General features: G+C 44.0%; 1 protein-coding gene across 1 annotated transcript; it reads left to right on the forward strand.

The window, feature by feature from the left end:
• The first annotated feature begins 14,461 nt into the window (after positions 1-14,461).
• On the forward strand, positions 14,462-15,737 carry LOC143723784 (uncharacterized). Its single transcript, XM_077216564.1, has 4 exons — positions 14,462-14,593; positions 15,095-15,292; positions 15,451-15,547; positions 15,643-15,737. Exons 1-4 carry the CDS (start codon positions 14,588-14,590, stop codon positions 15,735-15,737), a joined length of 396 nt encoding a protein of 131 aa, XP_077072679.1. The 5' UTR covers positions 14,462-14,587.
• Positions 15,738-19,937: the final 4,200 nt, after the last annotated feature.

The following is a 19,937-nucleotide window of genomic DNA, read 5'->3' on the forward strand; positions in this document are numbered from 1 at the left end:
GCCTAATAAAGTAATTAAAATAAATGTTTTGTTTTATTTGCACTACAAATTTGTATAGGCTATATTTGTTATTTATTTTTTGTATAGTTGTGGCCTGTTGAGGGGCAATAAATATCATAAGTTCCAAAACATCCATTGTGTTATTTGGGCTATCTTAAGCTTTTTCCTCTATTGTGTTATTTGGGCTATCTTAAGCTTTTTCCTCCGCTATCGTCCTGTCAATCATCTCGCTGTCTCACTCTCGCGGCTATGATTAGTTACATTTAATTTACCATCATCAGTAGGCTACCCACCACCATCAGCAGTTTTGCATTACAGTATTTGCAATGACCACCCCTTGTCCAAAACTGAGCGTATTGTCAATAAGAGTTATTATGACTGTTGCGTATTTACACTTGACAGAACATTGGTCTGTGCTTCACGCGCTCTGCGCGGTCTGTGCAGCACTACACAGATTTAACTCTGCACAGCTAAATAAAACCGTCTGGGTGCAGATTAATATTTAATATTTCTGAAATAAATATTTCTGTGAAACGCGTTAAGTTGCACAGCCCTGTACAGTTTAAGAAGCGGTACGCAGAGCCATAGGACTATTATTTTGTTTGAAAGACCTTGGGAATTACTGATGACGTCACATGCTCAGATTTGCTTGACCAATCGGCTGAAAGGGGCGTCTCATGACCGCCGCCCACGTGTGCAAAACAGATTTTGAAGTCATTTATCCGTTTTTTGACCTTTTAATGTAGATCTTCAAACGGAGAAATGAAAAAAGGAATTTCAAAAAAACAAAATCGGACCGTTATTTGAATTTGGTTTAGTCGTTTTTCGATTCAGAAACCAAAAAACGGGAAAACGGCTCTTTTTTAAACCCTCTGGGGTCCTTCATTTCAGGGTCACACTCAGGGTCTTCGGGACCAAATGGTCCTGAAGGGTTTGATTCATATTTATTAAAAGAAAATCATATATTTTTTTAACTTGTTTTTTATAATATTTTTTCTTTTCTTTTTTGGTGTTTTGAGATAATTTAAGATTTATAATTAATATTTATGCAATAAATATGACCCATTTCCCCCCCATTGAATATAATAGAAAATAAAAAAATAAAAAAATATTTTTTTTAATTTTTTTTAAAGCTGTATTTCATTTTAGAGTCAAGCCTAGACCTCATAAAAGCAATTTTTGAAATTAGATGGATGCCATCTGGTGGACAAACTGAGCATTTTAAAAATGCAAAACCCATATGTAATCTGAATTTATTCGTTTGTTTATGTTTAAAAGTGTGTGTGTGTGTGTGTGTTTGTGTGTGTGTTTGTGTGTGTGTGTGTGTGTGTGTGGATGTGTCTGTTTTGCACTCTTGATGTTTTATAGATTCACTTTGACTAGTAATAAATTACTTAAAGATATCTACATATGTATTTTTGGATATCTTTAAAAACGATGAATTAATGATATCTCCAATTTGATTATGACTAGGAAGAACCCAGTTAGAGATATCTCAAATTATAATTTGCACTAGTGACGATTAAATTAGAGATATCTCTAATTGAATTGCCACTAGTGCAAATTATAATTTGAGATATCTCTAATTAGAAATCCAGCGTAAATAAATTTTTTACAGATAGGCCTGTGTCTATTTACAATTTCTACTAGTCAAAACTCATTTGTAGATATCTGAAAATATTTTCCAACTGAAGTCAATGGAAGAATATGACTAGTCATAAAAGCATTGTAGATATCTGTAATGCATATTAACATTGCAGATATCTTCAATGCATATTCTGACTAGTCACAATCACATTGTAGATATCTTAATTGCAATTACAACGAGTCAAAATTGCAGAAGAGATATCTGGAACTGGAATTATGACTAGTCAAAACTGATTTATGACTAGTACGGGAAGGAGTATTTAATGTTAAAACGGCTTGCCATACGCACCACAGACGCGTGACACTAACGTGTGACAGCACAGATGCAACTTCATTAAACTATATGCGACGTTGCCACCAGCCATTTTGTAGTATACAGTTTTTGTATCCATTTAAAAAAAAACAACAACGACTATTTGCCACCACAATAAATTAATATCTCACCCTTGTGTTTTTTCTTATCTTTCTTATCAATCATTGTTAACTTTTTTCTTTCATTTTCTTGTGTTCTGATGACATTGAATATATCATTGATACAAATTGTGTATTGTATACAAAGTTGTGTATATCATTAATGTCATCTCTGAATTGTTTACAAACATAATAAAACATTTAAAAAAACATCAAAGTCACAATTTTATGTAGGATTATTAACAACAACAACTTATAAGTAGAACAGATAAATTAATGAATTATAATCTATAAACATAATATTCTGGAATGTGTCATTCTGAGTTTTAACTTTTGATGGTGGTAAGAATGCGAATACACAACATGAAACTATTCACAATGTTGTTTTCAGGAGAAGGTGACAAGAAATTATTTTAATAGCCTATTATTTTCAAGAAATTAACAATGACAAAATATAAGACAGGAAAATAGTCTTTTAATCACAAAATGCAAAACAATGTAGGCTCATTTTCAAATATTTTAACTAGGGCTGTCAGTACTGATTTTTTTATTTATATATATTTTTGGTAACTAAGATCGATCTAAGTGAACAATATACTTTAGTATGACTTAAATGCATATAACAAATAAGGGACTTAAATAATTGGTTCAAATAAAGTTTATTTTTATACACTAAAACTACATCACACTCAATCTCACAAACCAAACACACTGCCATGCCCACATACACATCAAATGCTCTAACTTCAAAAATATAACTGGTAATATTTGTAATTTATTAGTAGTAGCCTATAGGCCATGAAATTATGCTATATTGTTGAATTATAGATATCAGGGACAACTTGAAGTTCTAGCCTCCCATCTTTAATTTTTTAACTGGCATGATGTTTATTTTTGGGTCTATTCTGTAGATTAAAATTGTGCTTTTATCATTTACTTTGTGTACCCAACTGTCATTTATCAATTTAAAAAAATTGACCAACACCAAGCTACCTGTTTTATTTACATCAATGTTTTCCCCATATTTGATGCTGCCATAAATGTTTTGTTTTTCAACGGTTAACCATTTTAAAAACACAGCTTGAGAGGCAGTTTAATTGAGTGGTGGTGCTGCAAATTCAAGAACCAATCAAAAGCATCAGAACAGCAACAACTTTACTAAAAAACTGTGGCTGGAAACGCCAAAGGAAGACAATGTGCACATGAAATACACACAAAGGGAGCTTTATATTATGAGCATTAACAATAAGCTATGCAGAGTGGGAAATTACGTTTGTATCATTTTATAATACTATGCTGGTTTCTCTTTGTGTAGCATCCCGTTGGAAAATGAAGAACTTCACTGAGGGTCTTAAGATATTTAATTTGCTGTCTTGTACTTGAACAACAATGTAATTGCTAAAAAAATGTGCAGACATAAGGCAACATAGTATGTAATAACTCCTTTAGGATTACATTGAGTAGTAACGCATTAGCATGATCAAAATAATCCAAATCATTGTGCAGAAATATACATTTAAGTACATTGTTGCCAATACAATAACCAAATAAAGGCATAGCCTTAACAAATAGCCTACAGTTAACATAATATCTCATTATTTCGACATAATACAGTATGTCCGCGTATTTAAAAGATTTGCATTTGTAAATCCGGTGACACGTGTGCATTAATTTTTATTAATAAGTCAGTGTCGGCTGCAAAGATGAAGTTGACGATCTCCATCTCCGTAGTCGCGTATAGAGAGAAACACACATAATGGATTACATAATCAGAGAGTAGCCTATTTCTTTTTGTTTTGAATTGTTTCGTTTAAAGACATTTCAAGCACTCTATAGATATATTTCTCATGTCTGTGAGACATACGCTGAGTTTCGGTTAATTTATATTGAGATGCGCAACAGTTTACGTGCAATGCAAGTGACCGCACCCGCGCCTCCATGCCATTATTTATATTGTCTGCTATATTTGCTTCTTATTTATTAAATACAGGCAATTGGTTGATGGAAAAATGTATTAAAATTAAGATACAATTTATACATAACGAAATTCACTTTAAAGAAAAGCTTTCTAAAAAACAAAATTAATGAAGTGGTCAAAACAATGTCTGACCCACTTCATGTCTCCCGCTATATTTCGAATCCTATTTTACTCATGCTGTTCACTTTTCATAATCAACATATATGGGGGAAAAAATAACATTATAATATTTTAACAAATATGAAACTAAATGCGCTTATTTAATGGCGACAACACGTATAGTATATGGGCATTGTCACAAATCAGAATGACACAAACAGGTAAAGTTAACAAGAGGTTTATTTGCATGCACTCGGGGACAGATACGGCAGGTGAGTAGCAGGTTTGAAGTCAGATGAATATGTGGATGGTAGCGTTATGGTTGATTAAGTCTCTTCTCGGATGCAGGTAGTAGACGATCTGGTCGAAGGGTGATGGAGGACTTGCTGAAGAAGGACCGGACTGGAGAAGAGTACTGGATCGAGGTAGCAGACGGGTAAGTATCACAGCAGGTAGGTAAACAGCAGGTTAGAGGGGATTCTTGGTAGAGAGTCAGGTTTGTCGTGTGGATAGACGAGACCAGACAACTGGGAAGGTGAACTGGTGTGCCTTTTGAGCAGTGGGTGAAGTGAATGTGGATTGCAGACAGGTGGTGATGACAGGTGCGGATGATTAGAATTCGGGTGAGGCTGAACGAGTGGGCGTAGTGTAGAAGTCTGGTGCTGAAACTGATGTATCCGTGACAGTACCCCCCCCTCCACGGCCAGCTCCTGATGGCGGAAGGGTCCGACGTCGGGGACGACCACGACCTCTAGGCGCAGGACGATTGGGATGTTCAGAGTGGAACTCCTTTAGGAGAGTGCGGTCCAGAATATCCTCTCGGTGAACCCAGCACCTTTCTTCAGGACCGAATCCCTCCCAATCAACAAGGTATTCCAGGTGGCCGCCCCACGTCGGGAGTCTAGGATGTCGTGGCCCCGGTAGATGTTTTCGTCCTCAGGGTCCACGGGAGGAGGAGGAGGTACGTTCTCAGAACCAGACCCTGGGGAAGAAGGAGTGAGAGGATTAGTGTAGGGTTTGAGTAGGGACAAGTGAAATGAAGGTGAGATACGGTAGTGAGCAGGGAGTGACAACCGGTAGGTGACCTCGTTGATCTGCCTCTGTATGGCGAACGGACAGATATAGCTGGGACTCAGCTTACGACAGGGCTGTCGGAGACGGATGTCCCTGGTGGAGAGCCAGACCATTTGTCCCGGTTGGTATAGGGGCGTAGCAGATCGTCTTGCGCTGGCCTGGCGCTTGTGTCTCTGAACAGCCCTTTGCAGATGGACATGTGCTGAGTCCCAGACCCTCTCGCTCACCTGGAACCAGTGGTGGACTGCTGGAACGTCGGAAGGCTCTCCTGACCAGGGAAACAGGGGCGGCTGGAAGCCGAGTATGCACTGGAAGGACGTGAGTCCTGTGGTGGATTGCTGGAGAGAGTTTTGTGCATACTCGGCCCAGGGAAGGTAACGGCTCCAGCAGTCCTGATGATCGTGACAATATGACCGCAGGTATCTCCCGATATCCTGTATTTTCCGCTCAGTCTGGCCGTTGGACTGTGGATGGTAACCAGAGGTTAAACTGACTGAAACCCCCAAGAGGTTGAAGAAGGCCTTCCAGACACGGGAAATGAACTGAGGTCCACGGTCGGACACAATGTCTTCAGGTATGCCGAAGTGACAGAGTATTTGATTTGTAGAGTGACTCAGCGGTTTCGAAGGCAGTGGGTAGACCAGGCAGAGAGATGAGTTTACAGGCTTTGGAGAATCGATCAATTACAACCAGGATCCATGTATAGGAATCTGAAGAAGGTAAGTCGGTTACGAAGTCCACACCGAGATGAGACAAAGGCCTTGTGGGCACTGGAAGTGGTACTAGTTTTCCCTCCGGTAGGTGACGAGGAGCCTTGGCCATGGCACAGACTGAGCAGCCCCTTACGTACCGGGAGACATCCTGGGTCATATCGGGCCACAAGTAGCGTTGTTGGATGAGCGAGAGGGTTTGTTGGCTGCCTGGGTGTCCAGAGCCCGGAGATGTATGGACTGAGTCCATGAGGGGGAACGTAGGTCCGTCCCTCAGGACCTCCCGGCGGAGCAGGTTCTGATCGTGTAGCATCGGCGATGTGGTCATCAAGGCTCCACTGTATGGGACTGACAACCAAGGCTGGAGGGAGAATGGGTTCCGGGTTGAAGGTGATGGTATCAGGTTGGTATAGGCGGGAAAGAGAGTCGGCCTTGATGTTCTTGTCTCCTGGGCGGTAGGTAACCTTGAAATTGAATCGGGTGAAGAATAGTGACCAGCGGGCTTGACGGGTGTTGAGTCTCTTTGCATTTCGGAGGTATTCTAGACTGCGGTGATCAGTGATGACGTCGAATGGATGTTTTGCTACCTCCAGCCAGTGTCTCCACTCCTCCAGGGCGAGTTTAATAGCCAGCAGTTCTCGGTTGCCGATGTCATAGTTCTGCTCCGCCGGGGACAGCTTTTTGGAGAAGAAGGCACATGGATGGAGTCGGAGTGGTGTCCCCTGCCGCTGTGAGAGAACCGCTCCTACCCCGGTGGTGGAGGCGTCCACATCGACGAGAAACGGTAGATCAGGATTAGGATGGACTAGGGTAGGAGCAGAACTGAAAGAGGCTTTGAGCTTCTCGAAGGCGAGGGTGGCTTCAGTGGTCCAGGACAGGGACTTGGCCCCTTTCTTTAGAAGTGAAGTGATAGGTGCACTGACTTGACTTAATCCTTTGATGAAACGGCGATAAAAGTTGAAGCCCAGGAATCGTTGTAACCCTTTAATGTTGGTGGGTTGTGGCCAGTTGGAGACAGCTTCCACCTTTCTCTGGTCCATGGTGATGCCGTGTGGAGTGATCACATAACCAAGGAAGTGGATGGTTTCCTGATGAAACTCACACTTCTCTTACTTCAGGTAGAGTTGATGATCTCATAGACGCTGGAGAACAGACTGGAAATGGTGGTGGTGCTCGGATAGGTTGGCTGAGTATATGAGAATATCATCGATGTAGATGATGACGAATTGATGTAGGTAGTCACGGAATATCTCGGTCATGCACCCTTGGAAGACCGCGGGAGCGTTGGACAGTCCGAAGGGCATAACCCTATATTCATAGTGGCCTGCTGGGGTTATGAACGCCATCTTCCGCTCACAACCTTTTCTGATTCAAATTAAATTGTAGGCACTGCGAAGGTCAAGTTTTGTGAAGACCCGAGCACCACGGAGTTGTTCCAAAGCGGCTGGGACCAGAGGAAGGGGATAACGGAATTTGACCGTGGAATTGTTGAGTGTCCGGTAATCAATACAGGGGTGCAAGCCTCCGTCCTTTTTCCCAACGGAGAAGAAGCTGGATGCGGCAGGGGACGTGGATGGCCGGATGTAATCTTGACGGAGTGCCTCCTCGATGTACTCCTCCATGGCCTTCTGCTCCGGGATGGACAGTGGATAAATTTTACCACGCGGGAGCACCACCCCAGGCAGCAGGTCGATCGCACAGTCCCATGGCCGATGAGGTGGAAGCTTGGTCGCCAGTTGTTTGTCGAAGAAATCCTGGAACGCCCGGTAAGGGACTGGTACCTCAGGGAGTTTGTCGGTAGGCGGACTTTCGATAGAAGTGGAGCCAATGGAGATATCAGGAGCCGAAGTGGATGATGAACGAGGAAACTTCTTGACGGAGTGCAGGCAGCGATTGAAGCAGTCATCTCCCCATTGCAATATCTCACCTGAGGACCAGTGGATGTTGGGAGAGTTAAGTTCCAGCCATGGGCGTCCCAGGATGATCTCTGCAGTAGAGCCCTCCAGCACCAGAAACTGAATGTCCTCCTCATGTAGACAGCCGATCTTCATGGAAACGAGGGGACTGCTATGACTGATCCGCCCACGACCGAGTGGTTTCCCCAGGATGGATTGTACATGGAGAGTTTGAGGAATGGGTTTCTTACAGGTCTGAAGTCTTTGCAGAGTTGATAGGGAAATGAAGTTGGCCTACGGAACCGGAATCAACTAGCGCTTGCGCTGGAAGAGATCGTTGTTGGTAAGTGAGGATAACTGGAGTGTATTTCATTGGTGAAATGGAACAGTGGAGACGGACTGTAATCACCGCCGGTCGTGGGGGACGAACAGGGCAGGAAATGAGTTGATGACCGGAGGATCCACAGTACAGACACAAACTGCTGGTGATGCGACGTTGGCATTCAGCGACAGACAGATGGGTGGAACTGACGTCCATGGGTTCTGGTGCTGAAGGGCTGAGCGTAGACGCAGGACGAGGAGGAGGCAGTGCAGGGCTGTCGAGCTGGCAGGCAGTGCGGCGTTGATCCACGCGAATGGAGCGCTGGATGAGACTCTCAAGCCCGATGACATCGTCATAAATGGCCAGCTGTAAATGAATCTCCGGATTTAATCCATGGCGGTAAGCTGTTACAAGCGCCGACTCATTCCATCCGCTTGCGGCCGCCAGGCTGCAAAACTGTAAGGCATATGATGAAACAACAGATTTACCTTGTCTTAACCGGAACAGTTGATCCTGCACTGAGAGAGTGTTGGTGGCTTGGGAAAACACTTCCCGGAAGTGTCCTGTGAAGGTGGAGAAAGATCGCGTAACGGGGCCGTAATCCTCCCATAGAGCATGTGGCCAGGGAAGGGCTCGACCAGTGAGGAGGGAAATGACAAACGCCACTTTAGCTCTTTCGGTGGGGAATTGAGATGGATTCATTTCCATAAACAGCTCGCTTGGTATTGTAGTGTTACAAATGTATTAAATAGTTCTGGGTTCCAATACAATAGTATATACACTGAGAAAGCTTAGTAGACAGAATTTAGCATTTGAAGTATAAATGATGATATCAGAATTATCAGTAAGAGATTCATTGCCAGTCCTGATCTCTCTATTGTAAGTCAAGCAATTCAGGTGTCGGACATTAGCTTTTGTCTGTATGCACTTCCTGGCCATTAAGATGGGTGATACAGTCGGGCAGATTACTGAAACTCTCACCTTTTGTTCTAATGGCTCTCGGAGCCACTGTCCCAGTCGGTGAAGAGTCTGGCTGATTGGATTACATTACATTTACATTTACATTTATTCATTTAGCAGACGCTTTTATCCAAAGCGACTTACAAATGAGAAACAATAAAAGCAGTTAAACTAACAGTAGGGCAACAATACGCAAGTGCTATAACCCCTCTCAGTTTAACTTTAGTGCAATTTTTTTTTTTTATAGAATAGAAGAGAAGAGAAGAGAAAGTGTTAGTACTACTGAATCAAGTGCTGTCGAAAAAGATACGTCTTCAGCAGTTTCTTGAAAGTGGCTACTGACTCAGAAGCTCTGGTTGAGTTAGGCAGATCATTCCACCAACAGGGAACAGTCATGGTAAAGGTCCGAGAAAGAGATTTTGTGCCTCTTTGAGATGGTACCACAAGACGACATTCGCTAGCATAGCGCAAGTTTCTGGATGGCACGTAAAGTTTCTGGATGGCACGTAAAGATGGCACGGATTAGGATATTTACATTTGAATCACCCTGTTATGCTGACGAGATTAGGGCTGTGGAACTTCCGGTAAAGTGCTGATTCCTGTACTTCACATTTACATGCTTTGTTCAGATATTCCCCCCTTTTATGTAAATCCCTCCCCCTTTGGAAGGATAAAACACTGTGTTTTTAGATATTGAGTTAGTCTTGGGTAAGATTTTGGACGAAGCAGACTACAGAAAATAAACAATCCTGCTTAAAAGATCCAAATGTCTCCTGGTCTTCGCTTCTGAGTTTTCTACACTTAAAGATGAACAAGGTTTACAACAGTATGGAGTCAGGTTTGTCGTGTGTATAGACGAGACCAGACAACTGGGAAGGTGAACTGGTGTGCCTTTTGAGCAGTGGGTGAAGTGAATGTGGATTGCAGACAGGTGGTGATGACAGGTGCGGATGATTAGAATTCGGGTGAGGCTGAACGAGTGGGCTGAGTGTAGAAGTCTGGCGCTGAAACTGGTGTATCCATGACAGGCATACAGACTCTTTACTTGTACAAATTGCTGCACATTCATTGAATTCTGAATTTTGCACACATAAGTTGAAAGGCATTTGTTTGTGAATAGTAAAACATATCTGCAACATTTATCAAGTTCACGGATAGTTGTGCGTGCATTTATTAATCATTATGATACTAAAATCATAATAAGTATAGGCTATTATATAAACACACACAAAAAAAAAAAATCAGATGAGCCCAGAATGTTTAATTAAACGTTAAGGATTTTCCTCCCATAGAAAACTGTTATAAGGCTTAATGTATAGAATGTCCCCTTATTATGTCAAAATAACAATTTACTATGTCGAAATAACGAGATATTGTGTAGAAATAACAGATATTATGTCGAAATAACGAATTATTATGCCGAAATAACAGGTATTTTGTCGAATAACGAGATGATATTTCGAAATAACGGCTTATTATGCTGAAATAACAGATATTATGTTGAATAACGACTTATTATGTCGAAATAATGAGATATAATGTTGAAATAACGAATCATTCTGTTGAAATAACGAGATATTATTTTGAAATAATCCAGAAATTATTTTTGGGGCTGCTATCGGTGTGCGTTGGTCTTTCTTGGGGGTGCTGAAGCACTCCGAGTCCCTCCCTAGCGCCGCCCATATCAAACATTGAATACACTTATAGTTATTAGCACCAGTGGCCCTTTTTGGGAAATAAGTTAACTAATTACTGTAAAAGCATAGCTTATAACAAGTACATCTACTAATGCAAACTTTGAAATGTTTTAACCCTTTATGACCTGCCATAGAACAATTCCACCAGAGTATATCTTTGTATTTTTACATGCTGTGCTGTCATTCTTTTGAGCATTTTCATATGCCATACATCAAAATAATCCTTACTCTCCCAATTTGAAGGATATGTTTGTAATAAATCAATAGTAACTAGATAAATATCTCAAAAGTGCAATAAACAAAAAGAAAAACTATTTTAAAAATGTTTTCAACATATTTTATTCAATACAAAAAATGGAGAAATGTCAACCTCAAACTTGTCGATGTGAAAAACGTGAATAAAACAATTTAAAACTATACAGAATTGATTTGAACTGTTTACATAAATTAGTTTTTAAGATACACTCATTTTTACACTCATTCAAAAAAAAGGGGGGAAAAATGCCATGTAAAATATTCAATTACATTTGTGGTCAAACAGATAACATTTTGCTTTTGAATATTGATTGAACATTGAATTGGTTAAAATATAAAATAAATAGACCCTGTCAGAACAATTAATAATAAAATAATTATAAAATAAATAAATAAACTGTACTTTATCAGACCTAAACAACATACAGATAGGCACCCCTACATAAACACAGGCAACTCTAGCTGTGATAATTCTTGTGACAGTTCCTGTCTAGAATAACGCAGAGGGGCACTTGGGATGCCTCACACATGAACAGAGTGCATTTCCCACACAGCCTGCATTTATTGCGCCCCTGTGTGGCTTTTTTTGAGCCAACTGTACCAGAAATGGCAACAGGTAAGTGCTGGTATCTCTCCCGTGCTGGTTGTAAGGACACCCCACACAGCTCCGCTGACAACTGTTCTTGGAAGGCCTGGTGTGTCATTGGCTGCTCCTCCTTGCTGCTACACAGTAGCTTGTGCAGCAAGTAGCTGTTAGTGACAGCAATGTCAATGAAATGGTGCAGTACAGTGATGTACCACTTCCTGCTTTTCTTCCACGAGGAATAGTAGCCAATCAACTGATCTGACAGGTCAACTCCCCCCATGAAGCGATTGTAGTCTTTCACAGCCTGAGGAATTGGAACATCCAACTTCCTGTACTCACTGCTTGATTTGCACACTCTTTTCACTGTGTCTCCCAAGTATGCAGTGTTTAGAGTAGTGCACACACTCACCTCTCGTGTGTCCATCCACTTTGTGAAAAGAAGCGATCCCTGTCTGATCCACCTTATTGATCCCCGTGGAGATTTCTTTGACAGTGCATTCACTTTGGTGTATGGGACACCAATTCTTGTCCCTGATGGTTCCACAGGCTCCAAATCCCAGGTCGTAAAGGTGCTGAAAGAGAACTGGGCTGGTATAAAAATTATCACAGTAAATGTGATATCCAGATCCCAAGAACTCCTTCCTGACCAGCGACATCACAGCATCAAATGAAAGTCCCTTCCACTTGCAACATTGGACTTCCCTGTGTAGATATTGAAATCCACTGTGTAGCCTACAATCACACAAAACAAAAAGTTTTATTCCCCACTTTGTTGGCTTATTTTTGATGTACTGTTTCAGGCTGATTCTGGCTTTGGTGGCTACCATGCGCTCATCCACGGAAAGGTTTCTGTCAGGGTGGTAGACAGCTTTGCAGGCGACGCGCAAACTGTCATATAGAGGCCGTATTACCACGGGACCTTTGGCTCCGACTTCTGTAGCCTCTGGTGTTAGCCCTCCGACCATAACCTCTCCCTCTGCAAACTGGCACGGATGGCTCAGAGGTGCAGGGTGGCTCCAATGGCTCTCCAACATTTTCAACACTACAACAAAAAAGGTAAGTAAAACGGTAAGTAAGTTAGATGTTTTTGTATAGAAATGTAATATAGAATATAGCAATATAGAACTGACTAAATGAGTAAATGGTGCGTCATAAGCTCAAGTTCATTCTATGTTTGTTTTGTTTATTCTCTAACTCAAAAGCAAAGTATATTTCGTAAATATATACTTATATGTCCTGGGACGGATCTATTCCGTCACGAAAGTCGGCTTCGTCCCCACTTGAAACGGAATCTGGAGCCGATGAGCAGATGGAGAGTTCATCGTCATCGGACGCAAATAGTATTTCCAAAACCTCCGCGTCCGTGCACTTTCGTTTAGACATAACGACATAACGTTGCGTGCGCGAGCGTTTGTGTGTGTATGTGTGTGTGTGTGAATGTGCTTGTATTTGTGAGTGTCTAAAGGAGAAAGAAATGCTAAAATGAATCAATGGTAAAAAGAAATAACGATAAGAAGGAACATATGGCAAATGGGAGTCGCCGGCGCTCCCGTCGGTCTTAGAGGGTTAAAGGCGACATAAATGGGGACGATGTGTGTATCAGGCGTCTTGTGTGTATCAGGTGTCTTATTAGGCGACGTACAGAGGGACAGCATTATGGAACGCCTAAAGTGTCAAATTTCGCCACTAACCAAACGCATTTCATTCACAAAACGCCGGTGTTTACGGCGTTTAAGACGAAAAGACGCCGCAAAATACGGCGTTCTGTTGTACAAACGTCGCAAATTACGGCGTTAACAAAGCAAAATCGCTGTCATTATCGCGTTTTTTTTTATCCAGCCAATGATGCCGTTTCTGACGCCGCAGGCTATCCATAGTGCGCCGTTATCTGCGGCTTTCTGTCTGACAAAGACGGCGTAGAAAGCGGCGTTTTGTATAATATTATAATCAGCCCCACCCTTTTCATTAAAGTTCAGCCCATCTAATGAAGTAGATGGAAAGACATATAGTAGATTGTCAATCTGAATGGCGATCGTCTTAAGGCTTCTGTTTTTCTAATGTTGTTAGGACTAGTGTTTGGACTGTAATCGTGTCATATTTTTATTTCTTCATTGAAAATATCCCCAGTGTATCCCCTCTTTTCCTTTGTCATATATTGGTATATAGTATGATTTTATACATTAGATTACATTAGATACATTAGATTACCGAGCAATCTTACTACCTTCAGTAGGGCATTGGTCTGCGTGCATGGAGAGCAGTGTCGTTTTGCTCTTAGTGAAAGGGGTTCGACTCCAAGGTCCGACCGTATTTTTATCTCCGCTTCGTTTCTTTTGTATTGGTCTGTTGGTGTATGTCTTTTCAATTTTGGAAGACTACCCAATAGCTGACAACTGATTGAGTAGCAGGCTGTAGGCTACTTATTACGGAAATGACAGCAGCAACTGTTTTGAGTCCGCGTACAGTGGCTGCTGTGGGTCCCTTTATTGCTGATTATAATGATTTAGATGGGCCTAGGTAGATGCTTCACGATATAGTCCATTTCGCTTTTTAAGATCTTTTAGCAGTTCACAGGTACACAGGTAGAGCCTTCCTAAACGATCTAATTATTAAAACAAGAGATGACGCCAGCCCAAGCGAGGACCACCGCTGCTCTTGACCATCATACAAGACTGTAATATATTTCACATATAAATTATTTATTATCACACTGCCATTGCCTTAAAATAGGCCTTTATCACAGTGCTCGTGTCGTCACTTCCAATGGCGGATGGTAGCGTAAAGCGACTTCCGGTTTAGTCTGTAGCAATGGCGGCGCGAAGGTTTTCAATATCACTACGGGATCTTCCCCATATCACCGACGTTTACGCAATTGTGGAAAATCATTCACAAACGAAAATATCCAAACTTGAGAAGGGATATAAATTCTTCTACGAACACTACATCTTCAATTATGAAGGTAAGTTTAATTTGAACGTTTGTTTATTCGCTCGAAGTAGCTAACATGCTACCTAACTTAGCTGGCTGAACCATTAAGTTATTGTCTTTTATTAAATCCGTAACGTATTAAACTTACAAATACGAAATGATAAAACAATTAAAAAATGATTTTTATTTTGATGTGTTATGGTGTTGTGATTATAATGCTGTTTTTGTGCAATAGTATCTGATGTTGTAGATAGTGAGGTGATTATCAGGGCACAGTGTTACCGGTCCATGAAGAAAAGTGCCACACTCTCTTCAGGTTACCTGTTCAGGATGAACTATAGTTAGGTCCAGTTCGAGGACACAAATTTGTTTGTGTTTATAGTTGCTACGGTTGTAGCGTGTTAGACTGCGGTTGCAGTTTGTTTGAAAAGGTGTTCAAATGAAAAATGTTAGACTGCTGTTGCAGTCAATTTATGTTAATGTTTCATTTGTATTCTAATTTTAAACCTTATATAATGTTATATTTATTTAGATTTCATTTAAAGTCGACGAGAATCCTCCTGTCATCAGTACTTTCTGCTGTTCCTGTGTGGCTGGGAAAGAGCTATGCAACCATTTGGTTGGCTTGCTGTTTCAGAGTGCACACTACAGCATGATGAAACTTAAGACGGTACCACCCACTATACCCAGCACAAGCACTCTACAGACTTGGCACAGGCCCAGGACTCGGGTATAGTAAACAGCTATTAACTATTTAATGCATGAATTATGACAACCTCATACAATATTTTTTTCCTATGTGTTTTCAATGCTCCAAGGACATGAAGAAAACAGTTTTGACTTTCTGACAGCAGAAACATAATTTACATAATTTTTTACTTTTTACAGGGAATCCATCCTAAAGCAGTGGATCGATTACTTGTGAGGAAGCCAAAAACCTCTAGCAGAAGTGGTATTAAGTCCACTCTTTACAGGGCCTACACAGGTGATTACATTTATATAATTTTATGTCTAGCAAAAAGATGTACAAATTAAAGTGCTTTGAAAAGTATTTCAAATTTTTTTTTGCTTTGTTTTTAGGTCCTATGCCCAATAATTTGGTGCTCTCTTCTGTGGAGTCTTTAAAAAGTGTCAGGCCTCAGCCACTTATCTGCAAGGTTCGGCATGGCTTGTAAGAGATGAATCTTGTGGAGTCTAAGTTTGGCCTGGTACCCAAAGGTTCTTTGCTGTCCTATCAGTGCCCTGCTCAGTCATCAAGGGATGCTGTCAAACATGCAGAAGCCCCTCCTTTCCCTAAGCTTCCTCTGGATGGGTACAAATTTGAAGGAAGATTTCAATTTGTCCCGTATTTCCATGATATGTTGTTCTTAGAAAGCTTGGCAGTCACTCAAGAATTAAGCACAATAATTGAAAAAGACACACGGGATAAGTCACAGTCTGCTCTATGGAACCAAATGCGTACACAACGCATCACATCGAGTAGATTCCATGAGGTGTGTCATGTCATAGGAGAGTCGACCAGCCAGGCACTAGCTGCCCGAATCATCAAAGGGGTTCGTCAGACTTCTGTAATGAAGCGTGGACTGGATCTTGAGCCTGAAGTTCTATTTCAGTACTCTGGTACGATGAATGTGAATGTTCCCTTTCAGTCGATAACGTCAGACGTAGTCGACGTCGACTGAATTGGGATCTCGCTAGAGAGCCTATCCTCTTCGAGTACTATTGAACGAGCCAATGTAATTGGCGTGCGTGATTCGCATCACACACTCCGCCCCCGCGGCGCGGGTATAAATACGGAAGTGGATGCACGCACTAGTTGCCTTTCGCTTCGGAGCCGATCGTTTGATGTCTCTGAGAGTGCTGTTGTCTACAACGAGCGAGTGTGTCGGTGTTCTTCAGGAAGACTCTCCCAGTGCTGGTGTTCTACAGCGCGAGTGCAGCGGTGATCGCGAGCTTTGAGCTCTCAACTGCTGTTTTAACAGCAACAAATTTCTAAATGTTTGTGTGTGTTGATGGCTGGTTAGAGGGCGGAAAAGTGAGTGCTTCACTGTTTCAGTTCTCTGTTCAGTGTTGCCGCGGTCATTCCCCTGTGTGCTCCGGCACTGGTGACGGTCCTATTTTCTGAAAGAGCAACACGGGTAGGTTTGTGTCTTTTTCAAGATGTCATTCCGCCCGTGCGTTTCTGGGTGCGGTCGTTCCCTGTCTCTCTCTGATGGTCACAACTGTTGTGTCAAGTGTTTGGGCTTACAGCACGCTGAGACAGCTTTTGTGTACAGCTCATGTTTTCACTGTGGGAACATGACTGTCGCAGTGGACTGGAGGATAGTGTTGGATGTCCCGCCCGGTAACCATTCCCTGTGGGCTCCTCGCTCCTCCCTTCCACTGCAACCACTGGAGCCTCCCGTGTTGTCTGCTGGTCCATCTGTAATGGGTGGGCCAGCGGTTTCACTCTGGGCTCCCCTGGAGGACAGGACGCCGATTGCAGCATCGGAGGGTGAGCTGACTTCTAGAGATGATGACTCGGCTGCATTGTCTCCCTCCGGGAGTTCAATGTTGCCCGAGCCGGATCCAGAATTATCAGCTATGCTGAAACGGGCCGCCGAGGCTGCCGGGCTCGAGTGGAACCTCCACCGTGTCTCGTTCAGTCTCGGTTGGAATCTGGAGTTTGGTGTCTTCCAAACCAGCGCGGCCCGCCCCAGTGCCTTTCTTTCCCGAAATGCATGGAGAGCTTATCAGGTGGTGAACAGCATCTTTCTCTGCCAGAAACTGCCTGAATAGCTTTTCCCCCTCATTACCCTTGATGGAGGAACGGTGAAGGGTTGCGAGGTGTCCCTCCATTGGAGCGGTCTGTCGACACAGGTGCACCTGTGTCCGGCGGCCGCTGCCTTTTGGGGGGATCCTCGTCTCCCCCTAAGACCTGTGAGTTTTCGTCCGTTCCGACGGGCAGAGCTTACAAAGCCTGTGGGCAAGCCGCTTCCTCTTGCGTGCCATGGCGTTGCTGCAGGCTAGGTCACCCATGGCATGCACGAGGGTAATCCAGACCGTGCGCTCATAGGTGAGACCCGCAACGCATCCGACCTCACCCTCCGGGGCACGAGTGTCGTAGCGTGCGTGATAGGTCTGGCGGTGTCCACCTTGGTGGTCCAGTAGCGCCTTCGTTGGCTCAGCCTGGTTGGTATTGCGGATGCGGACAAGGTTCGGTTCCTGGTCTCCCCAATTTCCCAGGTTGGGCTTGTCGGCGACGCAGTGGAGAACTGCATCCAACAGTTCTCTGCCGCTCAAGCGCAGACGGACGTCATCCGGCACATCCTGCCCCGGTGGCCAGCTGCTGCCTCCACCCGCCGCCGGTGGCAGCTCCTCCGCCTGCTCGTCGGCGTGGGCTTTCCCCGGCCGCCGCTCCTGCCGGCCCTGCGCAGCAGCCTCCACCCAGGCCTCAGCATGGAGCCGGCCGCAGTAGAGACGCCCAGCCCGCTCCAGGCGCTGCCAAGCCAGGTGGCAAGCGACAGCGAAAGCATTCCGGAGCGGGCTGCCCAGGAATGGATGAGATGCTCTTGGAGTGGCACGATCACTCCCTCCCCCCGGGTGAGGGCCGGGTGGAGCCTTTGTTTGTGTGTGTGTCTGTTCCGCCGCTGGCTCCCAAAAAAAAAAAAGAAAAGCGGAGCAAGCGGCAGCCACACTTCAAAGAGAGAGCAATTTAATCTGTTCCTGGGTCCCAAGAGGGCCAGTCTGACGGGTGTGACCCTTTATAGCCTTACACCCCTCAGCTCCCCCTTGGTCGCCAGCAGGCAGCTTGGTGCGTTCGAGGACCCGGTCATCCGCCTTCTCACGTGCCCCCTGCCGCTAGTGGAGACAGGTAAGTGTTGCACAGCACACTAACACCACTCTCTCTACTTTGTTGCCCCACCTCAGGCTCGGCTACCCCGCTCAAGTCAGTGATGATCATCACATTAGGTGTTGAGCAGACGTGCTCCTGAAAATTCTGTGATATTCATCACACCGAGTGTTGAGCAGTGCTCCTGACTTGTGCGTGCTTATCTTATCCTGCTGGCGAAGGATTTGATATAGCCGCTCCTCCAGCTGGTACGAGGGCCAGTTGTAAACTCGTTCTTCGTGCTACTAGGTGGTGGGTCGTGACCATCTTGGCCCAAGATTGGTCTGCAGCTCCGACCTGAAAGACATGTGCTTCAGATCTCTACCTTCCGCACCACAGGCCATCCTGTGTGTTGCGTGTAAGGGTAGAGTATCAGTACAGTGTCCTTCTCTTCGAGTGCTCCAGAGCCCGTTGGGTCTTCAGGTCAACTGGAAGAGAGTAATCTCGCCCACGGGCTGAGTATGTCTTTTTCAGTTTTGGAGATGGACTCGGTCTAACACGTCTCTCCAATGAGAATGTGTTCAGCTGGTGTTTGAAGTGAGAAAGGGTCCCACTGAAAGAACTTTCAGAGGCTCCTGGGGTATATGGTAGTTGCAGCCATTGGCTTCCTCCATATGTGACCGCTTCAGCGCTAGCTTCATGATCGAGTCCCGAGGTGACCGTGGAAGAGCAGCTCACCCTGTATGACGATAGTTCATCCCGGTCTGCTGCCAAACCCTCTTCAACAGAGGGGCCATGTACAAAGGGCGTGTTTTAACGGGGGCCTGGGCGACCCTCGACTACACGGGCATTCGTGCCTCGAGTTGTTAGACACTGCGACCGTTGCGCAAGCTTCCCCTGCATGTCACAACTCACCCGTCACCTCCTCCTTGGACTCAGAAGCTTCTGAGGACGCTTTGTTCCACTCTTCCCGCTCTACTCAATCGTGTCCGCCATCGGGCCTCACGACAGTTATAGCCAGGGCAAGTGGAGACTCCATCCCCTGGGTCCAGCTGGGTCATGACCATTCCGGGGCCGCTCAGTTGCCCCTCCGGTTTCGTCTTCCTGCCAGTGTTTGTATAAACCGAGCGGACTACCCTTGGACAAACACTGGCTCTCAGCTGCCCCAGGGGCCCGCAGAAATGCGTTTAACCCCAGTGAGCCTACTAAAAGCGACTGCGACTCATGGTCGCCTTGCGCCTGCTCAAGTCAGTGAATTCATCACTCTTCATGTTGAGCAGAAATGCTCCTGAAACTCAGTGAAGTTCTTCACACTCAGGTGTTGAGCAGCAAGGCTCCTGTAGCTCAGTGAGTTCATCACACTCAGGTGTTGAGCAGAAATGCTCCTGTAGCTCAGTGAATTCATCACACGCAGTGCTGAGCAGAAATGCTCCTGTTGCTCAGTGAAGTTCTTCGCACTCAAGCGTTGAGCAGAAATGCTCCTGTAGCTCAGTGAGTTTATCACACTCAGGTGTTGAGCAGGAATGCTCCTGAAGCTCAGTGAACTTATCACACTCAAGTGCTG

Source organism: Siphateles boraxobius, unplaced genomic scaffold (genome assembly GCF_051911475.1).
Source record: "Siphateles boraxobius isolate OS27281-9 unplaced genomic scaffold, OSU_SipBor_1 7, whole genome shotgun sequence".
NCBI classification, from domain to species: domain Eukaryota; kingdom Metazoa; phylum Chordata; class Actinopteri; order Cypriniformes; family Leuciscidae; genus Siphateles; species Siphateles boraxobius.